The sequence below is a fragment of the Filicampus tigris genome, chromosome 1 (assembly GCF_054856515.1).
Source record: "Filicampus tigris isolate MCC_2025a chromosome 1, RoL_Ftig_1.0, whole genome shotgun sequence".
NCBI lineage: Eukaryota > Metazoa > Chordata > Actinopteri > Syngnathiformes > Syngnathidae > Filicampus > Filicampus tigris.
In genome coordinates, this window is record NC_141217.1 from 38,670,288 (window position 1) to 38,691,630 (window position 21,343).

Genomic DNA, 21,343 nt, shown 5'->3' on the forward strand with positions numbered 1-21,343 from the left:
TGGAATAATAGCATCAAAAAATGTGCTATAGCTTACGGGTAAGTGGAGCTTATTTACTTTTTTATTTTTTTTTAAACAACAACAACAAACGGCGACCTATTCTTAGAAGAGGCCCGCGGGCCCGCTTGGAGGCGAGCTGGTTCCCGCGGGCTCCACGTTGGTGACACCTAGTTTAGGGCATTAAATGGGCAGGAATCGTAAAAGGAAGAGTCCATTTTTATTTGCATTGGTCATCCTGCATTAAATTCCTCACTAAATAAAACTGGAAAGTACCCTAATGACAGATATGATGTGTGTGGCCAACATGAGACTGTTTGGCATGTACTAATGGAATGTAGATTTTATGATAGGGAGAGAAGGAAATTGATAACTGACTGTATGAAAGGACAACAAACTACCATTCAGCATTGATAGTCTTCTTGGAACTGCATCAACAACCAAAACCCAGAATCAATTCATTGGTTATTTAAGGGAAACTATTTTAATGAGTAGGATATTACTTTATTTATTTATTTCTTAATACAGTACTGCATTTCATTTGTATTTTCTGCCTTTTTTGTGCTTCACACTCCGGTGCGGTAGGTAGCGGTAATGCACCAAACGTTGGTTGGCTAACCAGCAAATGGACGAAACAAGAAGACGAAGAAGAAGCAGGACGTCTAATGCCGTAAAGGCCAAGACCGCTTCTGTGCTTTTATTTTCGCTGTCGTGTACGAAACAAAAACGTCTTACATAAGACTTATTGAAGTTATTTATGCCACTTTTTGGTGTGATCTACCGAACGGGAGTCACCCAGAAGAATCTCTTCAGCGGGACACTGGCTTTGATATTTTGACTTTTCCCCTCACACTTTCACCGATTCCAAGCGGTAACGTCATTGTCTGCTAAGTAAGCTCGCGTTGTCTTTAGCTGGCCTGTTTTTTAAGAAACATTTTGAAAAGGGAGCATCACGCCGTTGTTTCGTAAGCATTTGTGCTGAGTTTACAATGTCATATTAGACCTTTTTGTGCGTTTATTTACGTTGGCGTCGATGTGGATTTGTAGTCCAAAGCGGGGCCATCGAATGCTACAACAGGCCCAAGCCGCTAATTAGCGTTAGCATGTAGCTGCGACCGCCATTTAGCCTCCCTAGGCAGCGTAGCATGGCTTGATCGTCGAAACGTGTTTATTGTTCCGAGTTCTGACATACATTACACATTGACAAACATTAGGCGTAGAGTGTGGATTTTCAGCGTTTACGAAGCCTCAAACTGAAGCAGAAAAGTTAGTGTAAATTGTTAACTTTAATGCAACATTTCAAATTCGATATATTTTGTGTCGCCTCATAGACAGCAGTTTGCAAGACTAAATGTTTTGCGTTTGTGGCTTAATTGTGTTCTACGTGTGCAAAGTAGTAAATGAGCTCACTCTTTTATTTTAGGATCGTCATGGCTGATGATTTTGATGTTGAGGCCATGCTGGAGGCGCCTTACAGAAAGGTGGGTTGAGAAGTCAGAGAAATGAATCTTATGTTCTACACTTGACCCGTTCATAATAATTGCAACTGTGACAAAGTTTACATGAATGTTGTGTGGTGTGTTTGAGTAAAACGCTGTAAGTTTATAAATAAATCCGCATCTATCTCTCTTTATAGACTTCCCTAATGATATCTCACCTCTACTCCCATGAATTCATCTTTGATTCCACTGTGAACTGTGAAAAAAAGGAAGGTAGTTATTGTGCATATACTGATGTACTGTGGTTCACCATAGGACTAAAAGAGATTCGACCTAAAACACCCAGGCCCTATTCGGTTACAACAAGGTGAATACCAATGAGCGATAGGCCCGTCTTATCTGGCCAGCAAAGTTGGCAGTATTCAGCTTTATAAACTGCATGTACAGTTCAACAGATGTCCCGAGGAAGGCTGTGCAAGATTGTAGCTCTACTTTGAAAACTTTGGAAAGAAGCTTGATGTCCTTGCACACACCCATCCCCGTAAATCAGCCAGGGGCAGTCTTATACGACTTATAATTGTGCCAGTTCCAGCCTTACATTGTTAAACATGTTTTTTGCTTATAAATATGAATACTGCCCCTTTGCCTCATTTCAACCTGAATGTGTATCAGCATCTTGAATTTGCATGCTACACAACACTAGATATGAATCTAGCAGTACTTCAATGTATCATTTGTAAAGTGGCTTGGCATACGCTAGTCAAGACGACATTAATGGCACACCTTAAGATAATGGTATCTCGTGGAAGGCTTAGTTTTTAAATTTTTTTTAATATCAATTCATTTATTTTTCTTGGGCGTCAATATTACTAAGAAGTGTGAATCCCTGTTTGCTTCAGGGCAAGATGTGTGACAGAGGTGGCATCGAGCTCTTACAGTCCAAGAACGCAAATGGGTGAAGATCACTGGACTGACACCAACCACAAAGGATCTCTTTTAGCGACCCCACATCATGCGTGGTCACATGATTAGGCACAAATAGTGACATTGGTACGACTGGCAATAGGGGGAAGGGTTGAGATGAGCTGCCAATTGTCAGAGCTTCCTGAACTCAGCTAAAAGTTGTGTTGGGACATCCTCCATCTTTGATTAAGAGTACTTTGCAGCCAAGTTAAGAACAGAGGGGCAGCAATTGGGGGAAGGACACCAGTCCAGGCACAACAGAAGGACATTTTGAAGTATTATTATTAATTGAAATATTTCTGCATTTTTCTCTTGTCCCACCCCTCCCCCTGTACCATGACGACTTGAAATGTTGCGTCTACGTCCTCATGATGTTCTTCTATCAACCTTGCTTAGGATGAGGTCAAGTCTTCTCATGCAAACGGACATGATGGCCAGAACAGGAAGTATGCTTTTGCTTCATTGTCCTGGATTTACAGAGCGGTCGGTGCCTTGACGTGAACTAATTTCCTCTGTTGAATGGCCCATAGGAAGAGGCGCAGCAAGAGCAGAAGCCCGGGCTCCAAGAAAAGACGGAGCCAGAGCCGAACCAAAGACAGAAAAAAAGCAAAGAAGAGGAGCAAGAGCCGAGAAAGGAAGCGAAGCCGCAGCAGGGAACGCCATCGCAGCCGCTCTCGAAGCCGCGAGCGAGCTGGCCGCTACAAAGCCCGAAAGAGCCCCATGTAGGTGATCTAGAATACGGACTCTTACTGTTGTGTGGGTTAGTCTGGTGTTTCCCAACAGTTTTGCATTTGAAAAAAAAAAAAAATATAGCGGTATCTCACGGCGCACCAAACAAAAAAAAATGCTGCTAAAAGTATGAATACTGAAGTCATGATCTGTTTTCATTTACTCACAAATTGAACACAGAGTTGATAAACTAGCAGGAAGCTATGACTGTTGTATGAATTGCTACAGGTGCAGCTATTCTGTGGCAGGCATTAATGGATGAACAATGATGTATGTGATTAATTTGAAGACAAATGTAATCGTTTCTTACGGAAATGGAATGATCTTGATTTCAGACGGAAGCGTTCCAAGAGTCGCAGTCCTGTCAAGAAAGAGAAGAGTCCTGTCAGGTACAAAGTCATTTCCTGTTCCTGTTTTGCGTATGCCAATGCTCGTATCGTCAGCCCCTCTGGAAAATGGCAGACTTCATACCGGCATTTTGCAAAATTCGATTTTCATTAAGAACTTTATTTTCAATATCAACGTTAAACCGTTTTTCCCTACATTAACGTAAAATACTAAACGCAAACCAAATTTAAGCGTCTTATCAAGTATTCTGGATCATCCCCGCCGTGCATGTGCAGTGAGGCTCGCTGCTTGCCAGACAGCCTCCCCTATTGCTGCCAGAGGAGTTCGTCATCCATTTTACATTTGCCTAAAAGTGTGATCCCGCAAGTGTCTCCACGCGGCTGACGTTGCTCCTACCCAGGGTGTGGACAACTCCAATAATTGGTCTGTTTTGAGGGTGGCAGTGGTTGGATAGCGTTTCAAGCTTTAACTATTGACATTGCACACTTGTGGAGGGTACTACATAGCATTGATTTGTGTTTCTAGGCAACCAATAGACAATCTAACGCCAGAGGAGCGAGACGCCCGCACCGTTTTCTGCATGCAGCTGGCTGCTAGAATCAGAGCTCGAGACCTGGAGGATTTCTTCTCGGCTGTTGGCAAAGTGAGTTACTGGGCAATTTCATTGTGGGCTTTCGACTCAGGTGTGAATTTTTTTTTCTTCTTCTTTGCGGAGCAGTTTTGCTAATCTAAGACTTTGTTTTATGTGTAAATTTCTAATTTTGTGGAGTAATTTTTTTGCCAGTTAATCCCAGGTAATGGAAGCAGCCTTTTTTTTTTTATTGTTTTAAGCAGTGCTTTTTTTTGGACAAAAAATACATTTCTAAATTCACATTTATAGCAGCAAACTGTATTTTCGTGTTAAAGCATCGGTGGGGGGAATTTCAAATTAGTATAAATTTCGGTTTAAACTGTTTCTGAAATCGTTCAATGGTGTATTAGCAAATCTTAATTGATTTAAAAAAAAAAAAAAAGATCTACTGTGATTTTTATTTTTTAAATTTTTTTTTTTTTTTTTTTTTTTTTTGGTATACCTCAATTAAACCTTAAAGCTTATAGGCTACTCCTGACTGATGTACACCAAAATGAAACATGGTTAAATTTCCGGTTCTTTGGTTCTGTAGTAGATTAGCTAGTATAAAAATTGATGTCTGGAATGTTTTCGTCACGCAGGTGCGAGATGTGAGAATGATATCGGACCGGAATTCGCGGCGATCGAAGGGGATTGCCTACATTGAGTTTGTGGAGTCGTCGTCTGTGCCCCTGGCCATCGGACTGACGGGCCAGCGGCTTTTGGGAGTGCCCATCATTGTCCAGGCATCTCAGGTGGGTGAGCACGCCTTTTGCGGCTTCCAAATGTTTCACAGCCATGACTAATGTTTCACATGCACGCTCACAGGCCGAGAAAAATCGAGCCGCCGCGGCCGCCAGTAATCTTCAGAAAGGCAGCGCGGGGCCCATGCGACTCTACGTGGGCTCGCTGCACTTCAACATCACTGAGGAAATGCTGCGAGGGATATTTGAGCCCTTTGGAAGGGTCAGAATGGACTTCCTCATCTTGGGGAGAGCTTCGTGCTTGTGCACATGAATGATTAACATCTGTTGTCTTGGTGCAGATCGAAGGAATTCAACTCATGATGGACAGTGAAACTGGACGCTCCAAAGGATATGGCTTCATATCAGTAAGTGAATTACCTGTAACGTGTTTCAGTTTTCTGTGTGTTCCTACGGTCCAATATCTCTAACATGTCTATTTACAGTCTTCACTAGTGTGATCGGGCACATTTCACAAACACGAATGTGTTCAAGAATACGATCGTTATCTGCCTTGCTTTCCAAGTTTGCAGATGCCGAGTGTGCAAAAAAGGCCCTGGAGCAACTGAATGGCTTCGAGCTGGCCGGCCGGCCAATGAAGGTGGGCCACGTCACAGAGCGCTCGGACGCATCCACGGCGAGCTCGTTCCTGGACAACGACGAGCTGGAGCGGACCGGCATCGATCTCGGCACCACTGGCCGACTGCAGCTCATGGCGCGTCTGGCTGAAGGTTTGCAATGCTACATTTGGATGTCACCTTCATTTATTTGGCTCCTTACATTGCCCCAATGGGTTTGGTCCTGCAGGAACTGGTCTAAAGATTCCCCCAGCTGCTCAGCAGGCGCTACAGATGACTGGCTCAGCATCTTATGGAAACATGGCCACCCCAGCGAGTAAGTTAGCGACCGCTTTGGTCGGTTCCGTCACATGATTGTTTGCTCAATGTCAAGCTGTTGCAGCTCCCGCACCGAGCCAAGCTTTGAACCTTCCATCTCAGCCACTGGCCACTCACTGCCTTCAGTTATCCAACCTGTTCAACCCACAAGCGTAAGACTTTCAAAATGTTTCTAAATTTCTACAGGATGACCTACTGCTCACCTTACTGTTTTTTTTGGGGGGGTTTCTTCTTAGGGAAAACGATCCCAGCTGGGCCATTGAGATCCAAGATGATGTCATCGAGGAGTGTAACAAGCATGGAGGAGTCGTTCACATTTATGTTGACAAGAACTCTGCTCAGGTGAGAATCTCTCGTTTCTCATTTGGGGAACCACTGCAAGAGATCGAATTAGAATAAATACATTGTTTCTACCCTAACCCAAGGGGGGGGGGGGATTAATGGGTTAGCACAGTGTTCCCCAACCTTCAATGAACCAAGACATACGTTTTATATTAGAAAGAAATCTCACAGGAAATATGTCACAAAAAGGTGGATACACAGGTTATGTACTTCAGTCACACACCACGCATGTAGACATAACGGCGACGAGACAGGAGTAAAGTCTGAAGCAGTGCCCTAAATTAGGGATCATTTTACACCGGATGAAGTGCAATGTGTCTTACTGCAAAGCAGAACTGACAGCATCAACTAACTGCATGTCTAATCGCCAACACGAGGTAGCGCATCAGTGTTGGCTAATACCCCGTTGCCTACCGCTGCTACTTTGAACTTCTTGTCATGCTCCACAAGTGGTTTAAGAGGGAAAGCTGCATGTGCACTTTCAGTCGCTTTAATGAACAAACAGTACCAAAAGAAACTCGTAATAATCATCATCATCAATATGGCAATCGAAGCTCAGCATGCACTCTTGCCAACAATAGCTTGACTACTACTGCACGTCACTTGCCAGGCCAGGCACTGCCCTGCCTTTGAAAGCCAGAATACTGCCTCCAGCCTCCTCTCTTTTCATAGTGTATGTAGTGTATATAGTAATGCAAAATCTACTTTAATCTGATCGGATAAGTGGTCAAATACATCCTAAAAAAATCATACTGGCTACTATGACAGACTGGTTTGGGGCATTTGCTCGGAAATATATCTTAGGCAGCGGTGTACAGTGACAGGCTGATAAACTAAATGCCATTCATACAGCTGAATAATTCAAGCTTCCCTGCAAACATCAGCTTTGTTTTCAATTTAACAAGTCCAGATTTCACACCAAGTTCACTTGTGACTAAATTGAGACAAGATCCTTATTTCAGTGTTTAATATTCTGTCATTTAAGTGTCACTTAAATGAACCATCATGAGTTTGTTTTTTGGTGCAGGGTAACGTGTATGTGAAGTGTCCCTCCATACCAGCAGCAATGGCATCTGTAAATGCGCTTCATGGACGCTGGTTTGCAGGTATGTGCAGCAGCACTTTAGCATTCAAATGTCGTTATTGCAGATGAACACATCTTTTCCTGTTTGCCCTGTAGGGAAAATGATCAAGGCGGCCTACGTGCCCTTACCAACCTACCACAACCTTTTCCCGGATTCAGTAACAGCGAAGCAGCTTCTAACGCCAACCCGTCGATAGTGAGGCAAGCATCAGATCGTCAGTGTAAATATGTTTCTTTGCATTGATTACAATGTCTTTGAAAAGGCCTCATTGAAGTTGGTTGGCTCAAGTTCATATGTACGTACGCCCTTCAAAGAAAAAAGCCGTTTTGAGTTTACTTTCAACTTTGTGGCTTTGTGCTGTCGAGTACCACTGAAGAAATCTGCAGATCTGTTGTTTTGAAATACCCGTCTCATCTGCTTGTTTCCTTGAGTACTGGTATAGTGGAAATAAATAGCAGGATTACAAATGTATTGGAATATTGAGTCTTAAATACCAAAACTATATCCATGTCTACAATGCTTTGTAACTTTTTACAGAAATTCATTTTTAGTATGAAGGCTCCCAATAAATGATTTGAAAACTCAGTTGCTTGATGTGTTCTGTTCAAGATCAAGCTTTCAATTGAAGGTCACGGGGCAGCATCAGTTTACAGCTGGAACATATCTTTTTATCATTAACATCCACATTTTGTGTCAGAGTGAAATATTGGGGTCACATTTCAAACAAGTTAAGAATATTAGAAGTAGCGTGGCAGATATGTCCGACTGCAGTCATTCCATGATTTAGTTTTAATACACATTTTAAACAAAACATGAGTGTAGACTGGTGTAATTTGTATTGGCTTTTATACCATTCCAGATTTAGTCATTTTAAATTCACCACGTCCATTTTCCACTCTCAAAAACTATTTGGACAAATTGACACTATTTTAAATAAAACCATCATTCTGTAACCGGAGCCCAATGCGAATCAAAATTCTAGGCATTTTCTTCCTGAAGATGCTTTGCCACTCTTCCACTAAGCCTGAGCTTGTGGTTCTTGGTGCATGCAGATTGAGATCAGACCACAGACTTAGTTATTAGGCCTTCAGTAGGAAAATAAGATTTAAAGTGTGGCAGGCGGTAGAATGCTTTCCTTGGTGAATAGTATCAGTATTTGTTGAATCCTGCAATCAAAGGAGGCCTCCGCCACTGTCCAAACCCTTACAGGTCTAACGCAGGATCTATCCGGGTGGTAGCCCTGCTAGAACCAGCACTGGCCTTGTATAGTCATAATACATTTTCAATTATTTAATATTGAGCATGTATTGTATTCTTTAAACCTTTTAAGAAAATATTACTGTGCAGTTTTCCAACTTAATGTCACGCTTAACAGTTGAACCTGTATTGTTTTTTTTACAGACTAAATCTTTGAGTTGTCTTATTTTGCATTTATTAAAAAATGAATCCTAAATCAGTGAGTTATTTTGAACTTAAGTTCTCTATGGCAGTGACTTTTCTGCCTTTTAAAATGATCAGTTATTGGTTTAATAAAAATGTTATGGATCAAAAGTACTAGTGGTATTGTTGAGTCGTACTAGTATCCCAACCATACCGCTACATGATGTTCGGTGTATAAATGTATGTTTACTTATGGCCACGGAGCTGCTGTAACTTGTTGAAATGACTCAAGACAGGTTTAATGCCTATATGGTGAACTTTATATTATAACAAAAGACGTAACAAAAAGAACAAAACAGCTTCAACTCCTTTTCTCAGTTACAGCCAACATTTGTTTTTCTTCCAATTTTTTTTAAATCAATTTTACTCCTCATCGAGAACGTTGTCACCACCTGTAAAGAAAACTACATAGTTACGATTTACGTAAATGTCCAAATGAGTGAACAGACATCACACTGAATTTAGTAAATTTTGTATTGAAGCACACCAAATTTCCACCATTCATTTGAAGTCCACCCACCTTGTGGCAGCTTTTCAGAATTAGTCGACTAACGATTTGCAACTCAATACATCATAAATGAACATTAAAGTAAAAAAAAAAAAAAAAATCTGCAAACATAGTAGCAGTCATCCACAGAAGAGAAGGACTTAGAATTAACATGGCTGACCTTCAAGGGATCCTCACTTTTTGGGGGAGCAGACCTTGGCCTGGTGGGCTTGTAAGACAGCAATGGCCTCGTCCACCTGATACCACCACAAGAGAACCAAGAAAATAATTATTTGAATGTTTTTTTTTTGTTTTGACAATAATTATTTGAATGTTTTATCATTTTGGCAGCCCTGAAAAGTGTCAGTTTTTGCCTTGCAATGGAGGGACTCTGGTGACTCCAGCATGTGTAGCAGCTCTGAGTTATCAATCTCCAGCAGCATTCCAGTGATTTTGCCAGCCAGGCTTGGGTGAAGGGCATGGATCAAAGGGTACAGGCGCTCACCTGAGGCACAGCACACACAAAGCAATATGATGGAAAGCAGCATTTCTTCAATCCGGTCATTCCGACAACAGACCACTTAGACTGGGGGGGTGGAAATGATTGTGAGAAGCAGGAATGTTTGTCGAAGGACATACCAACACGCTAACCTATATCCGTCCGAGCAAACGCCTGTCCTGCGTCATTTTCACAATCTCACCGTGTATGAAGCGGATATTAATATGCAACCGAGACATGGCTCTCGAGAGTCCTTCTGCAACCAGGTATTAAAGCGATGGATTTTAACACAAAGACTTAAATGCATCTACAGGTAACATGCAAATGTTAAATACAGGTGATAATCACACCACACAGCTTCTGCAGAACAATACAATTTGTTGCAATATTTCTATTTCAATATTTCTAAGACTTAAGTTGCGTGCAAAGGCGGCAATGTATTTGTTTTCAGGCTATTTTAACCACTATCGGATATACGCGACCTGGCAGTTCAGACTGCGATCACATAGCAAAAAGTCCGGTAAGTATCCGATCTAGGACCACATATGAAAGTGGCCCAGGTTGCATTTTAAAAATTCGGAACTGAGCCGTTCGGACTGGCAAAAAAAAAAAAAAAGTTGAATTAAAAATCAGATACAGGTCACATATGGGCAAAAAAAAAAATCTGATCTGGGGTCGCATTTGCCTGCGATGTGAACCTAACCTTATGGTATTAATGTTGGTCTACATGTGTTTCTCCACCGTTTGCTCAATTGTTCATTGCCTAACGGGTTTTAGCCTGTCTATGGCATTTGCAACGTTTGTTTGCATTTAACTAAGCAGAGTTTAAAGCAAAGCTATGCGGTTGTATAAATACACAACATGTCATTGTTTGTTTTATTTTTGCGTTTGACAGTAAGATTCAACTGGGAATGCCAAGAAACAACTTCAAAGTCTTTTGGAAAACTTGTTCACATACTGCTGCTTGCTAGTTCCATACCAAAAAGTTGCTTCTGGTCCACAAGTGGCGCCGCAGCCAACATTGAGGCAGTTAGTGGCTCCATTCCTTGTGCATGCACGGGCGTGCACATGGCAGGGGAAGGGACAACCTAAGAAAAAGCGTACATCTTAACAGGCAAGCAACTGAGACAGAATGGCACTTTTCAACCCAAACATATTTTTTTCAAGAATATGTTCTATGCAGGCTTACTAGTTGAAACGAGGCATTCTGATCAATGTTGCGTTTGTTGAATATGAGATAAGCCGCAAAATCGACATGTTTTTTGTCATTTCAGTTGAACCAATCATGGCTCAGCTTCAGACAACAGGTGGGCTGTGATTGGTCGTTACCTGATCCCTGAGCAACTTCGATGTCGTTTTCAGTCGACAGAAGTGACAAAATGGCCGACAAGATGGCAAAAAACGGGTGGATTAATAACTCTTTATTCCACAAACGCAATATTTATTAGAATCCCTTAATTGTTTCGACTAGTGAGGTTGCATAGAACATATTCTTGAAAAAAATATGTTTGGGTTGACCTCCCCTTTAACTGGATTTTGCTATATTCTATAAATGCAATATTAATCAGAATGTCCTATTTCAACTGGGGGGCCTGCATCAGGGGCAGAGCCATAGGTGGGACAGGCCCACCCAGATTGACAGACTGCCAACCCAATGAGATTCATGCAGACATATAGACTTTTACATTTTAAGTACATTATGAAATTATTTGTGTTTTTTTTATTTTATTGAGTATTACGAATGGCATAATTGTGGTTGTCTAAGGAAGATCTGAACTTCATATTATTCGGTTTACCATTTCATTTGAATATACGATGTGTCGGGACAGGAGGATTGTGCTAAGTGTGAGAAATATTCAGGCCCACCCTCATTTTTCCAGGCCCAACCATTAGCTACATTCTGGCTCCGCCCCTGGTCTGCATTGAACATACCGGGAAAAAAAAATTTTTGGTTTGACTTCCCCTTTACTTTAAGTACAGTGGTTCCTTCTACTTAATTTTAATTTGCTCCCCCGCCCCTACCCAAAATATTAAAAAAATAAAAACTAAAGAAAAGTCAAGGTACCACTGTACTGAAGTTTCAGGGCTCGGAACTCAGCAGAACCTGGTCCAGTACCTGTAGTCTGGTTATAGCTGGCACAGAAATGGCCTGCTGAGCGTTCCGCACTGCCGACGAGTACTTAAATAGACCGCTCCTTGACACACCGGACATGTCGGTTCGCCCACATGCAGTCTGGGTTCCGATATTGCCTAATTAAAGAAAGGTGTGTTTAAAACTGTGCCAGCCATGTGCCGGCGTGGCAGCGGACGCTGGGACTGACTTGTCTTTTGTGTGGAACTGCTGATTCGAGGAGCCTGAGTGGAAGCTTGTCTCACTGTGGCGATGGGAGTGGAGCTCTGGCGAGGGGCGGAGCCGCCGACATATTGGGATGAGTACGGACCTGAAAACATGCAGGAAGCACCATTTGTGTCTTAGGTGCACCTTTGCTGCTTCAACACATCCACATGCTCACGAGCTATCACTTCACCGTGAACTCTTGGCGGCTGTCCTGTCCAGCGAGGCACTGATCTCATGTTGCCGACAGCATTGTGCTCATAGAAGGCGCGCGTGGAAGCCTGCAAGGTAAATGCTCGGTTCAAATGAAATGACAAGAAATGTACGAATAAAGTGAATTGGTAAATAAAAATCAGCCTACCTGCGGCGGCACAGTCATGTAGTAGCTAGTCTGATGGTACGAGTCAATGATGGGATTGTTCATGCTCTTCAGGGTGGCCAGTCTCTGCATGTACTTGTTGGTGAGAATCGCTTTACGCTCCTCCCTTCGCTGGGCCAGTGCCACATACAGGGGCTTAGTAGCAATAATTCTTCCGTTCATCTCAGTTACTGCTTTTGTTGCCTCCTCAGGTGAAGAAAAGCAGACGAATCCAAAGCCTTTGCTTTGGGATCCATCGGTCATGACCTGCAGCAGGAGAGAGGTCAAGCTCCATCAACACGAAGAACCTCCACAACCTGCGACTTTATATTCGCAGGCGGCACAGCAGCGCTTGAACTCACGACGCTAGCAGCAGAGTGAATCCGGAAGTCTACAAAAACAATTTGTCTGGCAATTTACAGAAATGTGCGTCCAAACTAAATCGGGAGAAGCTTCATGGCAAGCTAATGACCCAAAACACATCAGGAGGGAAAAGTGGAAGGTCTTCGAGTGGCCAAGAAAGTCGCAAGATCTTAACCCAATAGAGCATGCGTTGCGCCTTCTGAAGAGTAGACTGACGGGAGAAAGCCCCAGAAACAAACAAGAACTGAGTGAGACTGCAGTAAAGGCTTGGAAAAGCATTTCAAATGCAGAAAGCAAAAAGTCTGCTGAAGTTGATGGGTCACAGGCTTGATGCAGTTTTTGCAATACCCCAAATGTCTTCAGCCTACAACAAAAACAAAAGGAATTGACCCTGCCGTCCCAATACTTTTACAGGGTATGTTCTTTACCTTGTATTCTACTGCTCCCTAGTGGCCAAAGAACACACAGCAGAATGAGCAGTACAGCAACATTAGTATTATCATGAATTAAGAACTAACTCTTTAGATTCTAATAAGTTATTAGTGTTTGTTTTTGTAATGTATAAAACTCTAGCGTGGTATTTTGAAAGTGTCAACATTTTGGGGTCTTTTTTGGGGGCGCTGGAACGGACTGACTGCTTTACAATTTATTCAACGGGGAAAGACGGTTTGGGAGACAAGTGCTTCTGGTAACGAGCGAGGTCACCGAACAAATTAAAAACTCGCAAGTCAAGGCACCATTTCATGTGATTTCAAACGTCTCATCTCAGCACATACCTTTGCACTTGTTATGGTGCCATAAGGAGAGAACTCCTTCCGGAGTCTCTCGTCATCTATGCTGTCATCCAAGTTCTTCACATACAGATTGACGCCCTGAAAGCAGAAAGTGAAGATTTGTGCCCCTATTCTAAAGGCAAATGTGTGTAGCATAAGGCTAGGCAACATACAGTAACTGCAAAAATCATACATTTTTCAATTCATTCCCCCCCCCCCCCTTCAGTAAAAGGCAAATTACTTTATATTACGTCAACAACTGTACAGATACAGAAGCGCCTAACGTCTGAATTAACAAAATGGTTGAAATCATTTACAATACTTGACCTTGTCATGAGCCGTACCTGATAGCGCTGAATGCGGTCCTGTTTGATCTGGTCGAACCTGCGCTTCAGCTCTCCCTGACGCTCCAGCCGCTTCTGAGCCCGTCCGACATAGAGGAACTTCCCGTTCAGCTCCTTACCATTCATCTCATCAACTGCCTGGTGAAAACAAAAAGGAGACAAGAAGGTGAAACCCACCATGACATTGGTTAGATCACACTCCGCCACTTCACTTTCTCCATCTTGTGTCATCTAGTTGTCATTTCCAAATTAGTTCTTGCACAGTGTTACCATGACTTAAGATTTTTCACGATTTTTTCAAAATAAAATCACGATCAGGATTTTATCATGAGTCTTTTTTTACACCGTTTTTTTGGGGGGGGGGCTATTTGCATTTTTGACCATTTTCCTCATGTTAAACATATTTAAAATGTATATAAAATTCTAAAAGAAAAAAAATGACTAAGCTTTCTGAACAGGTTTTAATGTGAATGGTGACAATTTTTATCAAAATGTGCAGTGAATGTAAACATAAAAGGTAACATAACGTAAACATAAAAACACAGCTCGTAACGCGGGTCTCGTACTTTGAAGAGTCTTTTAAACACCCCGTTTTCACTGTTTTAATGGGAATCAAGTCTTCAGCAAGGTAATAAGTCACTGCCTCAGTTACTTCTTTACACCGCTTGCTTGTTTTTTTATATGGAGTGCCCTTGTTAAATGACTGTGTTGCCGAGGGTCGTGTTAGCTTGGAACTAGCGGCTGCCTCTGGCTACCATGTGTCTGATCTCCGTTTGCTTTGGCTGTCGGTGTCGTTTTTCGGGTGCCGTCTCTGTGTCCGCAACAGGTTTGTCGTGTTGCCGTCTGACGTCCGAACAGAGTCTCTTTAACGATCTAATATCGTCATATCGCCAACCCCTACTTAAGAGTTTAATTCATTCCGTGAGCATGCTCAAATTGCTCTCATCACCTTTCCCCATTTATAAAATTTGAAGTCCTGGCTCATGGCCATCATCAACACTACAGCAGCCGCAATATTCGTTCTTCAACCACCACTGCGCTCTCTGAACTACTGCTTCTGGCAACCGCATCCTTTCCTTCTTATAGTGGTTCGATTGAGAACCTCACAAATGATCTCAATGCTGCTCTGTGAAATACACTCGACTCCATAGGACCATTAAGACTTCAAATTTGTCCTAAGAGGCTTACTCCGTGCTCTTAACCATTTAGGAAGCTTGAGCGCAGTCCGCGTACGACTAAACTTGAGGTCTTACGTCAGGCTTGGTGCGATAGCTTGCTGATACAAACTAAATATTTCTCCAGATTAATTGATCTAAATAAAAACAACCCTAAATATTTGCTACAGTTGCAACACTAATGCAAGAGCAGCCGACCTCCATTAGCTCCTCCCCTCCATTAGCTCCTCCCATTCATTAGCCGACCTCCATTAGCTCCTCCCGCGTTTCTATGATTTAAGCTTCAAAACAAGAGCTAATATCCGCTAGTTCTCAGCACTCCCTTTCTTAAAACCCATGGTTAGAAAACAGAAAACGCAAGCACAAAACTACAGTTTCCTGTGCTTTCACTTGTACAACTGATGGCGGCCAAACGTGTAGTCCGTCTAGTGGCGGAGTGGCTCAAGCTAACTCAAATCCAATTTTTGCTCGGCACACATTCACGCACGCACACTTACAAATGAACAAGTGTCGGTTTGTATCTGGAAAAATTCTTAACTTGAAACTAGTGTTGTTCCGATACGGATACTGGTATCGGATCGAGTGGTACTAACAAATAAAACTTAGATGCAGGTTATCGACACTGGTATCATTATTTGAATGCAGCGCGCATATTTGACAGCCGCACGCGGAAGGAAAATACGAGAAGCCTTATACGTTATTAGCGTTGTTGGTCATCGGTCTACTTACGTCTAGTTTGGTGAAAAAGGTCGCTATAAGGACATAAATCGTCACATTGGAGGTAGTTGCTTTGGGGGACTTTGATGCTATCAAGAGCCTGCAATTACTTTGGGGGCATGTCGGCCGGATCTTAGTAGCAAAGTATGTTGCTTTTGTTTGACACAGTACATCGATCACTAGTTTAATGGTGTAAAACATCTTTCATGAAATGGTTTGTGTCCAGATAAACTCGTCTTTATGACCCGTCGAAGCTTTTCGAGCTCGCCCTAGCTTGCTAACTGCTAACAAAGACACGAGTTTGTTTACAACACATCACTCAGCAAAATGTTCTATAATGTTCCATCAACGTATATGAAATTTGTCTACCAACATAATTAACAGATTAATGTTGAACAGCAGTGCGCACTAAATCTTGAATGAAAAGTAAAAAGAAAACAATAACGGATATAGAGTCATCAGATCATAACCTTGTATGTTGTGATGGTGTTAAGTGGTCACGTTGAAGATTTGACAGACATTGTGCGCGTCTGCTTTCAAACAACGTCGTTTTTGCCTCCGGTTAATTTGAATCACTGCCGGTATCACAAAATAAAATCTCCAGCTGACCGATTAGAGCAACCATAAACAGCACAGGTGTTAACCATTTTTAGAAATACATAACGGACTTCTGTTACCTCACTCACTCGACCGCCTGCCCCTTTGGCAGCATACAAATGTGACGTCACGCATTTGGGGGTCGGTTAGAATCACTGAATATATTTTAGAAGTACAAATGCTGCACCTTGCTTCATTACAAATTCATGTGAATACAGTATGTAACCCATGTCTCACTCTCACAAGCACGCAAAATAGTCTGTTTATTAAACATATGTATTTTGTGTCTCTATGTTACATCAGATACTTTGCAAGTGATGATTTAAATATGTATTCTTTAGAATTACAATAAGAATTTTTTTCAAACGGCGAAGTATCAGTACAGTATCGGCATTGGCCAAAAAGTGGTATCGGAACAACACTACTTGAAACACTCGCAATGAAAAGTGGCCACTGTTTTTTTTTTTTTAATTTCAGTCTCATCATTTCTGCTGAGTTGTGTTATTCCCTCTTTATTTGACCATGGACATCCTAGCACAATTAAAATCCAACCACAAAAGCCGCTGAGAAAGTGTAACTGTGGACATGAACTCGCCACAGACACTTGACACACTACCTTTTGCGCATCCTCATGGTTAGCGTAGTTGACAAAGCCAAATCCACGCGAACAACCGCGCTCATCCTTCATCACGCGTACACTGAGCGTCTTCCCTGACAGAAGGCAAACACAATCATTCCATATCTCAAAATTTAGGTCATTTAGTTCATGCAAAAAGCTGACTCTTACCAAATGCAGAAAAGACATCTTTTAGATTGTCATCAGAGTAGTCTTCTCCAAAGTTTTTAATGTAGACATTGGTGAATTTCATAGCTTTGGTGCCAAACTCCTGCTCTCGGTCCTTGCGCGACTTGAAGTGGCCGACGAAACTGCAGACATCAGCACACTCAAAATGACCTCGGGGGAGAAAGAAAGTCATTTGTCATAAGGGTTGAAAGAAGCCCCTTTTGAGAAAGTGTGCTTATTCCTTCAACATTTTATATGACAAATCCAAACGCATAGAAGATCATTTCATAGAGGATGTCTATGTCCATTTCTTTCTATTTCCCAGAAAGAAAATGTGGGCACTAGCGAGCTATGTTGCTCAAGGCTCAGATAATGACCTATCACGGCTCACCTCATTTCTGAAGCCGAGCCATGATTGTTCATCATCTCAGCCCTGAGCAACTGTGATGTCATTTTCAAATCGACAGACGTGACAAAAAGGCAGCCCCTGACACGACTAAAAATGGGTGGATTTTCCTGCATAACTCATACTCCAAAAACGCAGTATTAATCAAAATGCCATGTTTCGACTAGTGGGTCTGCATAGAACATATTCTTGTAAAGGAAATACTTGGGTTGACTTCCTCTTTAAAATCTATGGCAGAAGTTGGGCAATTTTGGAATTTGTATATTCCTATTTTATGTTTTTGTCTGACGTTTTGTTCCCATTGGAAATTGGTTATGTCAGACTATACATTATTTTTTGTCCCCTGAAAAAAAATACTGCAAAATAAGGCATGTACCGTACAGTCATTTGTATCTTACATGCATGTTTACTTAATATGCACTACTTTTTTCCTAACCTTATGTTATCAGGTTGCTGGATCGTTTTTACAAACATAACCAATCAATATGAGATATTAATGTACTCACACTTTTCTATCATTCAGCAGCATTCCGTTCATGGTCTTTATGGCACGGTTTGCAGCTTCCTGAGTCTCAAAGTGAACAAAGCCGTAGCCTTTTGAGCCTTTTTCGTCACAAACAACCTACAGGAAACACAGCATGTAAGACTGAGTTAGGGCTGGGCAATTCATCAAAATGTAATGATTTCCAATTTGACTTCTGTTTATGGTGTGCGCGCGCACGGACAAGTTCCCGACGTTGTGAAAGTACCCTGAATGTACAGATACTTGCGCGGCAAGTGTGTGACGTGACTCTGCACTCCCTGAGATTGCTTTGAACTGTTTAATGACACCCCAGTTAGAGTTTAAAGGGAAAAAAAATTGCCAGTTCTAATGCTAAAGTTAATGTAAAATCCAACGGGAAAATTAGCATCGACTTCTGGGAGTGATATTTCTTCAAACGACGATTACTAACACACAAACACTGTTGGAACACATACATGTTGGTAATATGACAATACACAAAGGAAAATATTATTCCCAATCTATGATAAAAATTGTTATATTAAAAGAACTCAATCGCAACTTTCTTCTACTCTTCTGTGTAGATCCTGCATGCACGCTGCCCCCAAGAGGCTAACGCACAGACGGCAGGAATGTTTTTATTGCAATTATTTTAGTATATCATTAGTTTCCCTTACTAATTTATTTTCTATTTATATTTATATTCAAAGTTGAGTTTTTCAAAAAATTAATCGTACAACCACACATTTCCACATGATATAGTATGAAATACGATACTCTGTAGGTCCCACGACTTGTGAAAATTAAAACAGAACGGAAGAAGATAAAATATGATAGATAAGGGAGGTGCTCATTCACAATTTTGAGGGTGTGCAAAGATGCAATGTAGATAATTTGTGGCTGTAGCAGAATGAAAATCCAAGAGGCTTGAATTTCACATATTTACAAGGTCATTTTGTACTTGAGGGAAAAAAAAAAAGTATTCAAGAATAAAGTGTTTAACGTGGATGGATGAATGAGCATGAGGCCATGATGGTAGTTTTGAGTACTGGTAGTTGAACAAACACTTTTGAAGCCAATAAATAATGTTTTTTTTCCATCGGGATTTCAATATCAATCAAAAATAATCAATTTTTTTTTATTTTTTATAATCGTCCAACCCTACTTTAAGTGCATCAATTTATCAGCTCAAAACGCAACGCATGGTGTGTAAGAAAAATCTGTTGAAACACCAGCACTCACCTTGCAGGACAAAATATTGCCAAAGGCTGAGAAGGTATCATACAAAGCCTTGTTGTCAATAGTGTCATCCATGTTTTTGATGAAGATGTTGCCCACACCAGACTTCCTGAGGCCTGGGTCACGTTGAGACCACATTATTCGGATTGGGCGTCCCTTGAGAACATCGTAGTTCATGGTATCCAAAGCACACTCGGCTAAAAGATAAAAAGTTTGATCGACATTACATGACTGCAAAGAGTTAGGTTCATAATACTGACATACTTATATGTCAACTGAGGAAGTCTGACTTAATTTGCAACCGTTTGAATTCAGTTTTATTTTTTCAGGTACTTGTCAACTCGCGATCATCATAGGTTTGTGCTCTTCCTCAGATGCAACATCCATTCTGGGATGTCTTTCTGACACATTGAGAGACGGCACTTTCAAATCAATGCTCTTTCATTGAGACTACATGAAGGATTTTTACAGACAAAGCCAGTGTGGCACGCAGTTTGTGAGAAGGAGCAACAACCATGTCAGCGAATGCAAGTTCAAACGTTACGACGACCATAAAGTAACGCACTAAGCCTGATTCAAAGACCACTGTTGCACTTAAGATGGGACCTTTTATCATTACCTATGAGGTGATTTAAAAAGGTCTTATTATATTAGGCTTGAGCTGCTTAAAATTGTGTTCATCTTCCAAACCGCTTATCCTGTACAGGGTCGTGGGGAGGTGCCGTAGCCTATCCCAGCTAACAATGGGCGAAAGGCAGACTACACCCTGAACTGGTCGCAGGGCACACACACAGACAGTCACCGAGTGAGAACCGATCTCATCGCTGCCCGCACACAACTCAGTGTAGTCCTATCAGTGACACTATTTTCTATGTTGTTTAACAGGACATCAGATGCCCCCTCCCCCCACCCCCACACACAAAAAAAAAAGTACCCATGTCACAGCTTCACATGAGATTTTCACAGCATACACGAACAGTCAAATCAATTCACAACTCTTGAGATTTTTTTGTCAAGGAAATAAGAAAAAAAAGAATGGAACATCACCATCCGCTGGTTGCTGGAAATTTATATAGGCATATCCCAAGGATCTCCGTGTGATAATATCGCGACATACACGGATTGACATGATTGGCCCAGCAGGAGAAAACTTCTGGTACAGCATGGCCTCTGTAACATCTGGATGCAGGTCCCCAACATACAAAGAGGCCAAGGGATAGGTCGGTCCGCCGCTGTTCATCGTTGTTGACGGCTAGTTCAAGAAAAAGTAAGCACTGTTAACAGCCACATAGACAAAAGAGTCAAGTCGAAGCTTTGATGACACAAATACATGTTCCATTAGTTTGGAAAAGAAAAAGAAAGCAAGTCTCACACTGCTGACAGCGAAATTATGTCGTGAATAAAATATAGTAACGATTTTGATTCCCCTCTTTTACTCCAATACCATATGAGAGATGACAGACATCTATTCTCATGAAATTTTCTCCCTTTTACAAATAAATAAATAAAACTAATGGGTGACTTTTGTCATTGATACTGGACTAATTCTGAAATTGTTGTAACATGGAAGCAAAACAAAAACTTCAGCATCTCTAAATGCATCTTGATGTTGTTCAGAACATTCTGTCTGGCAACACTAAATGACAACCACAACTTTTACCATGCTATATAGTATATACTGCAAAACAAGTCAAAGTTGAGACAATAGTTAAAAACTAGGTGCGGGCTAATGCGGCAATTATACAACTGCGTTGAATATTTATTTTCTCGACAAGATTAAAAAAATAGAAAAAGGGGTTTAAAAAAAAAGAAAACAAAAAAAAAGTTGGGTGTTCAAAAGATATCAAGGCCTATATCACGGCCTAGCTAAATACGACATCATGTGCATACATGCGTTAATGCCACTTCACATATACGTGGTTTAGAGTGGCTTAAGTGGTAAATAAAGGGATACAATTACAAAACGTGCGGATACTTACAGCTTTTAGACAGCCAAAAAGTTGGGTTGGGTTGGGCATTAAGCGTATCTCTGAGTGTGAGCGCGCCGGGTCACAGTTACAGTTCCCAAAAGCGGGAGGCAGTTTTCGTTTAATTACTGCGGCGGAACACCTGCACCCGTCTTCAATGTCACTTGACTAATATGGCCGAGTACTCCGCCACACAAAATAGTTC

At 41.6% G+C, this 21,343-nt stretch overlaps 2 protein-coding genes and 1 long non-coding RNA gene across 4 annotated transcripts in view; 1 reads left to right on the plus strand and 2 right to left on the minus strand.

Annotated features, from left to right (window-relative positions):
* Positions 1–3,483, minus strand: part of LOC147154011 (uncharacterized) — a 20,556-nt gene extending 17,073 nt beyond the window's left edge. The window contains exon 1 of the long non-coding RNA XR_015088007.1: positions 3,439–3,483. This is a non-coding gene — a long non-coding RNA (uncharacterized LOC147154011). The remainder of the gene's footprint in view (positions 1–3,438) is intronic.
* rbm39b (RNA binding motif protein 39b) lies at positions 622–7,737 on the plus strand. The gene is made up of 15 exons (XM_086039359.1): positions 622–888; positions 1,421–1,478; positions 2,796–2,845; positions 2,930–3,121; positions 3,464–3,517; positions 4,002–4,119; positions 4,689–4,841; positions 4,915–5,052; positions 5,132–5,197; positions 5,356–5,560; positions 5,637–5,723; positions 5,790–5,877; positions 5,962–6,067; positions 7,095–7,173; positions 7,248–7,737. The coding sequence occupies exons 2-15, from the start codon at positions 1,428–1,430 to the stop codon at positions 7,346–7,348; spliced, it is 1,488 nt and encodes a 495-aa protein (XP_085895485.1). The 5' UTR covers positions 622–888; positions 1,421–1,427; the 3' UTR covers positions 7,349–7,737.
* On the minus strand, positions 5,953–21,316 carry pabpc1l (poly(A) binding protein, cytoplasmic 1-like). Of its 2 annotated transcripts, none has more exons than XM_086039348.1 (16): positions 21,151–21,316; positions 20,219–20,423; positions 19,175–19,368; positions 17,937–18,052; positions 17,028–17,167; positions 16,857–16,951; positions 13,752–13,889; positions 13,411–13,506; positions 12,275–12,538; positions 12,107–12,194; positions 11,900–12,019; positions 11,695–11,828; positions 10,558–10,666; positions 9,454–9,584; positions 9,261–9,336; positions 5,953–6,100 (listed from the first exon to the last, which is right to left on the minus strand). In XM_086039348.1, exons 1-15 carry the CDS (start codon positions 21,187–21,189, stop codon positions 9,274–9,276), a joined length of 1,932 nt encoding a protein of 643 aa, XP_085895474.1. In that variant the 5' UTR covers positions 21,190–21,316; the 3' UTR covers positions 5,953–6,100; positions 9,261–9,273. The 2 variants fall into 2 exon arrangements, with proteins under 2 accessions (XP_085895474.1, XP_085895465.1); XM_086039339.1 differs by lacking the exon at positions 5,953–6,100 and adding an exon at positions 8,821–8,984.
* Between the last annotated feature and the right edge of the window lie 27 nt (positions 21,317–21,343).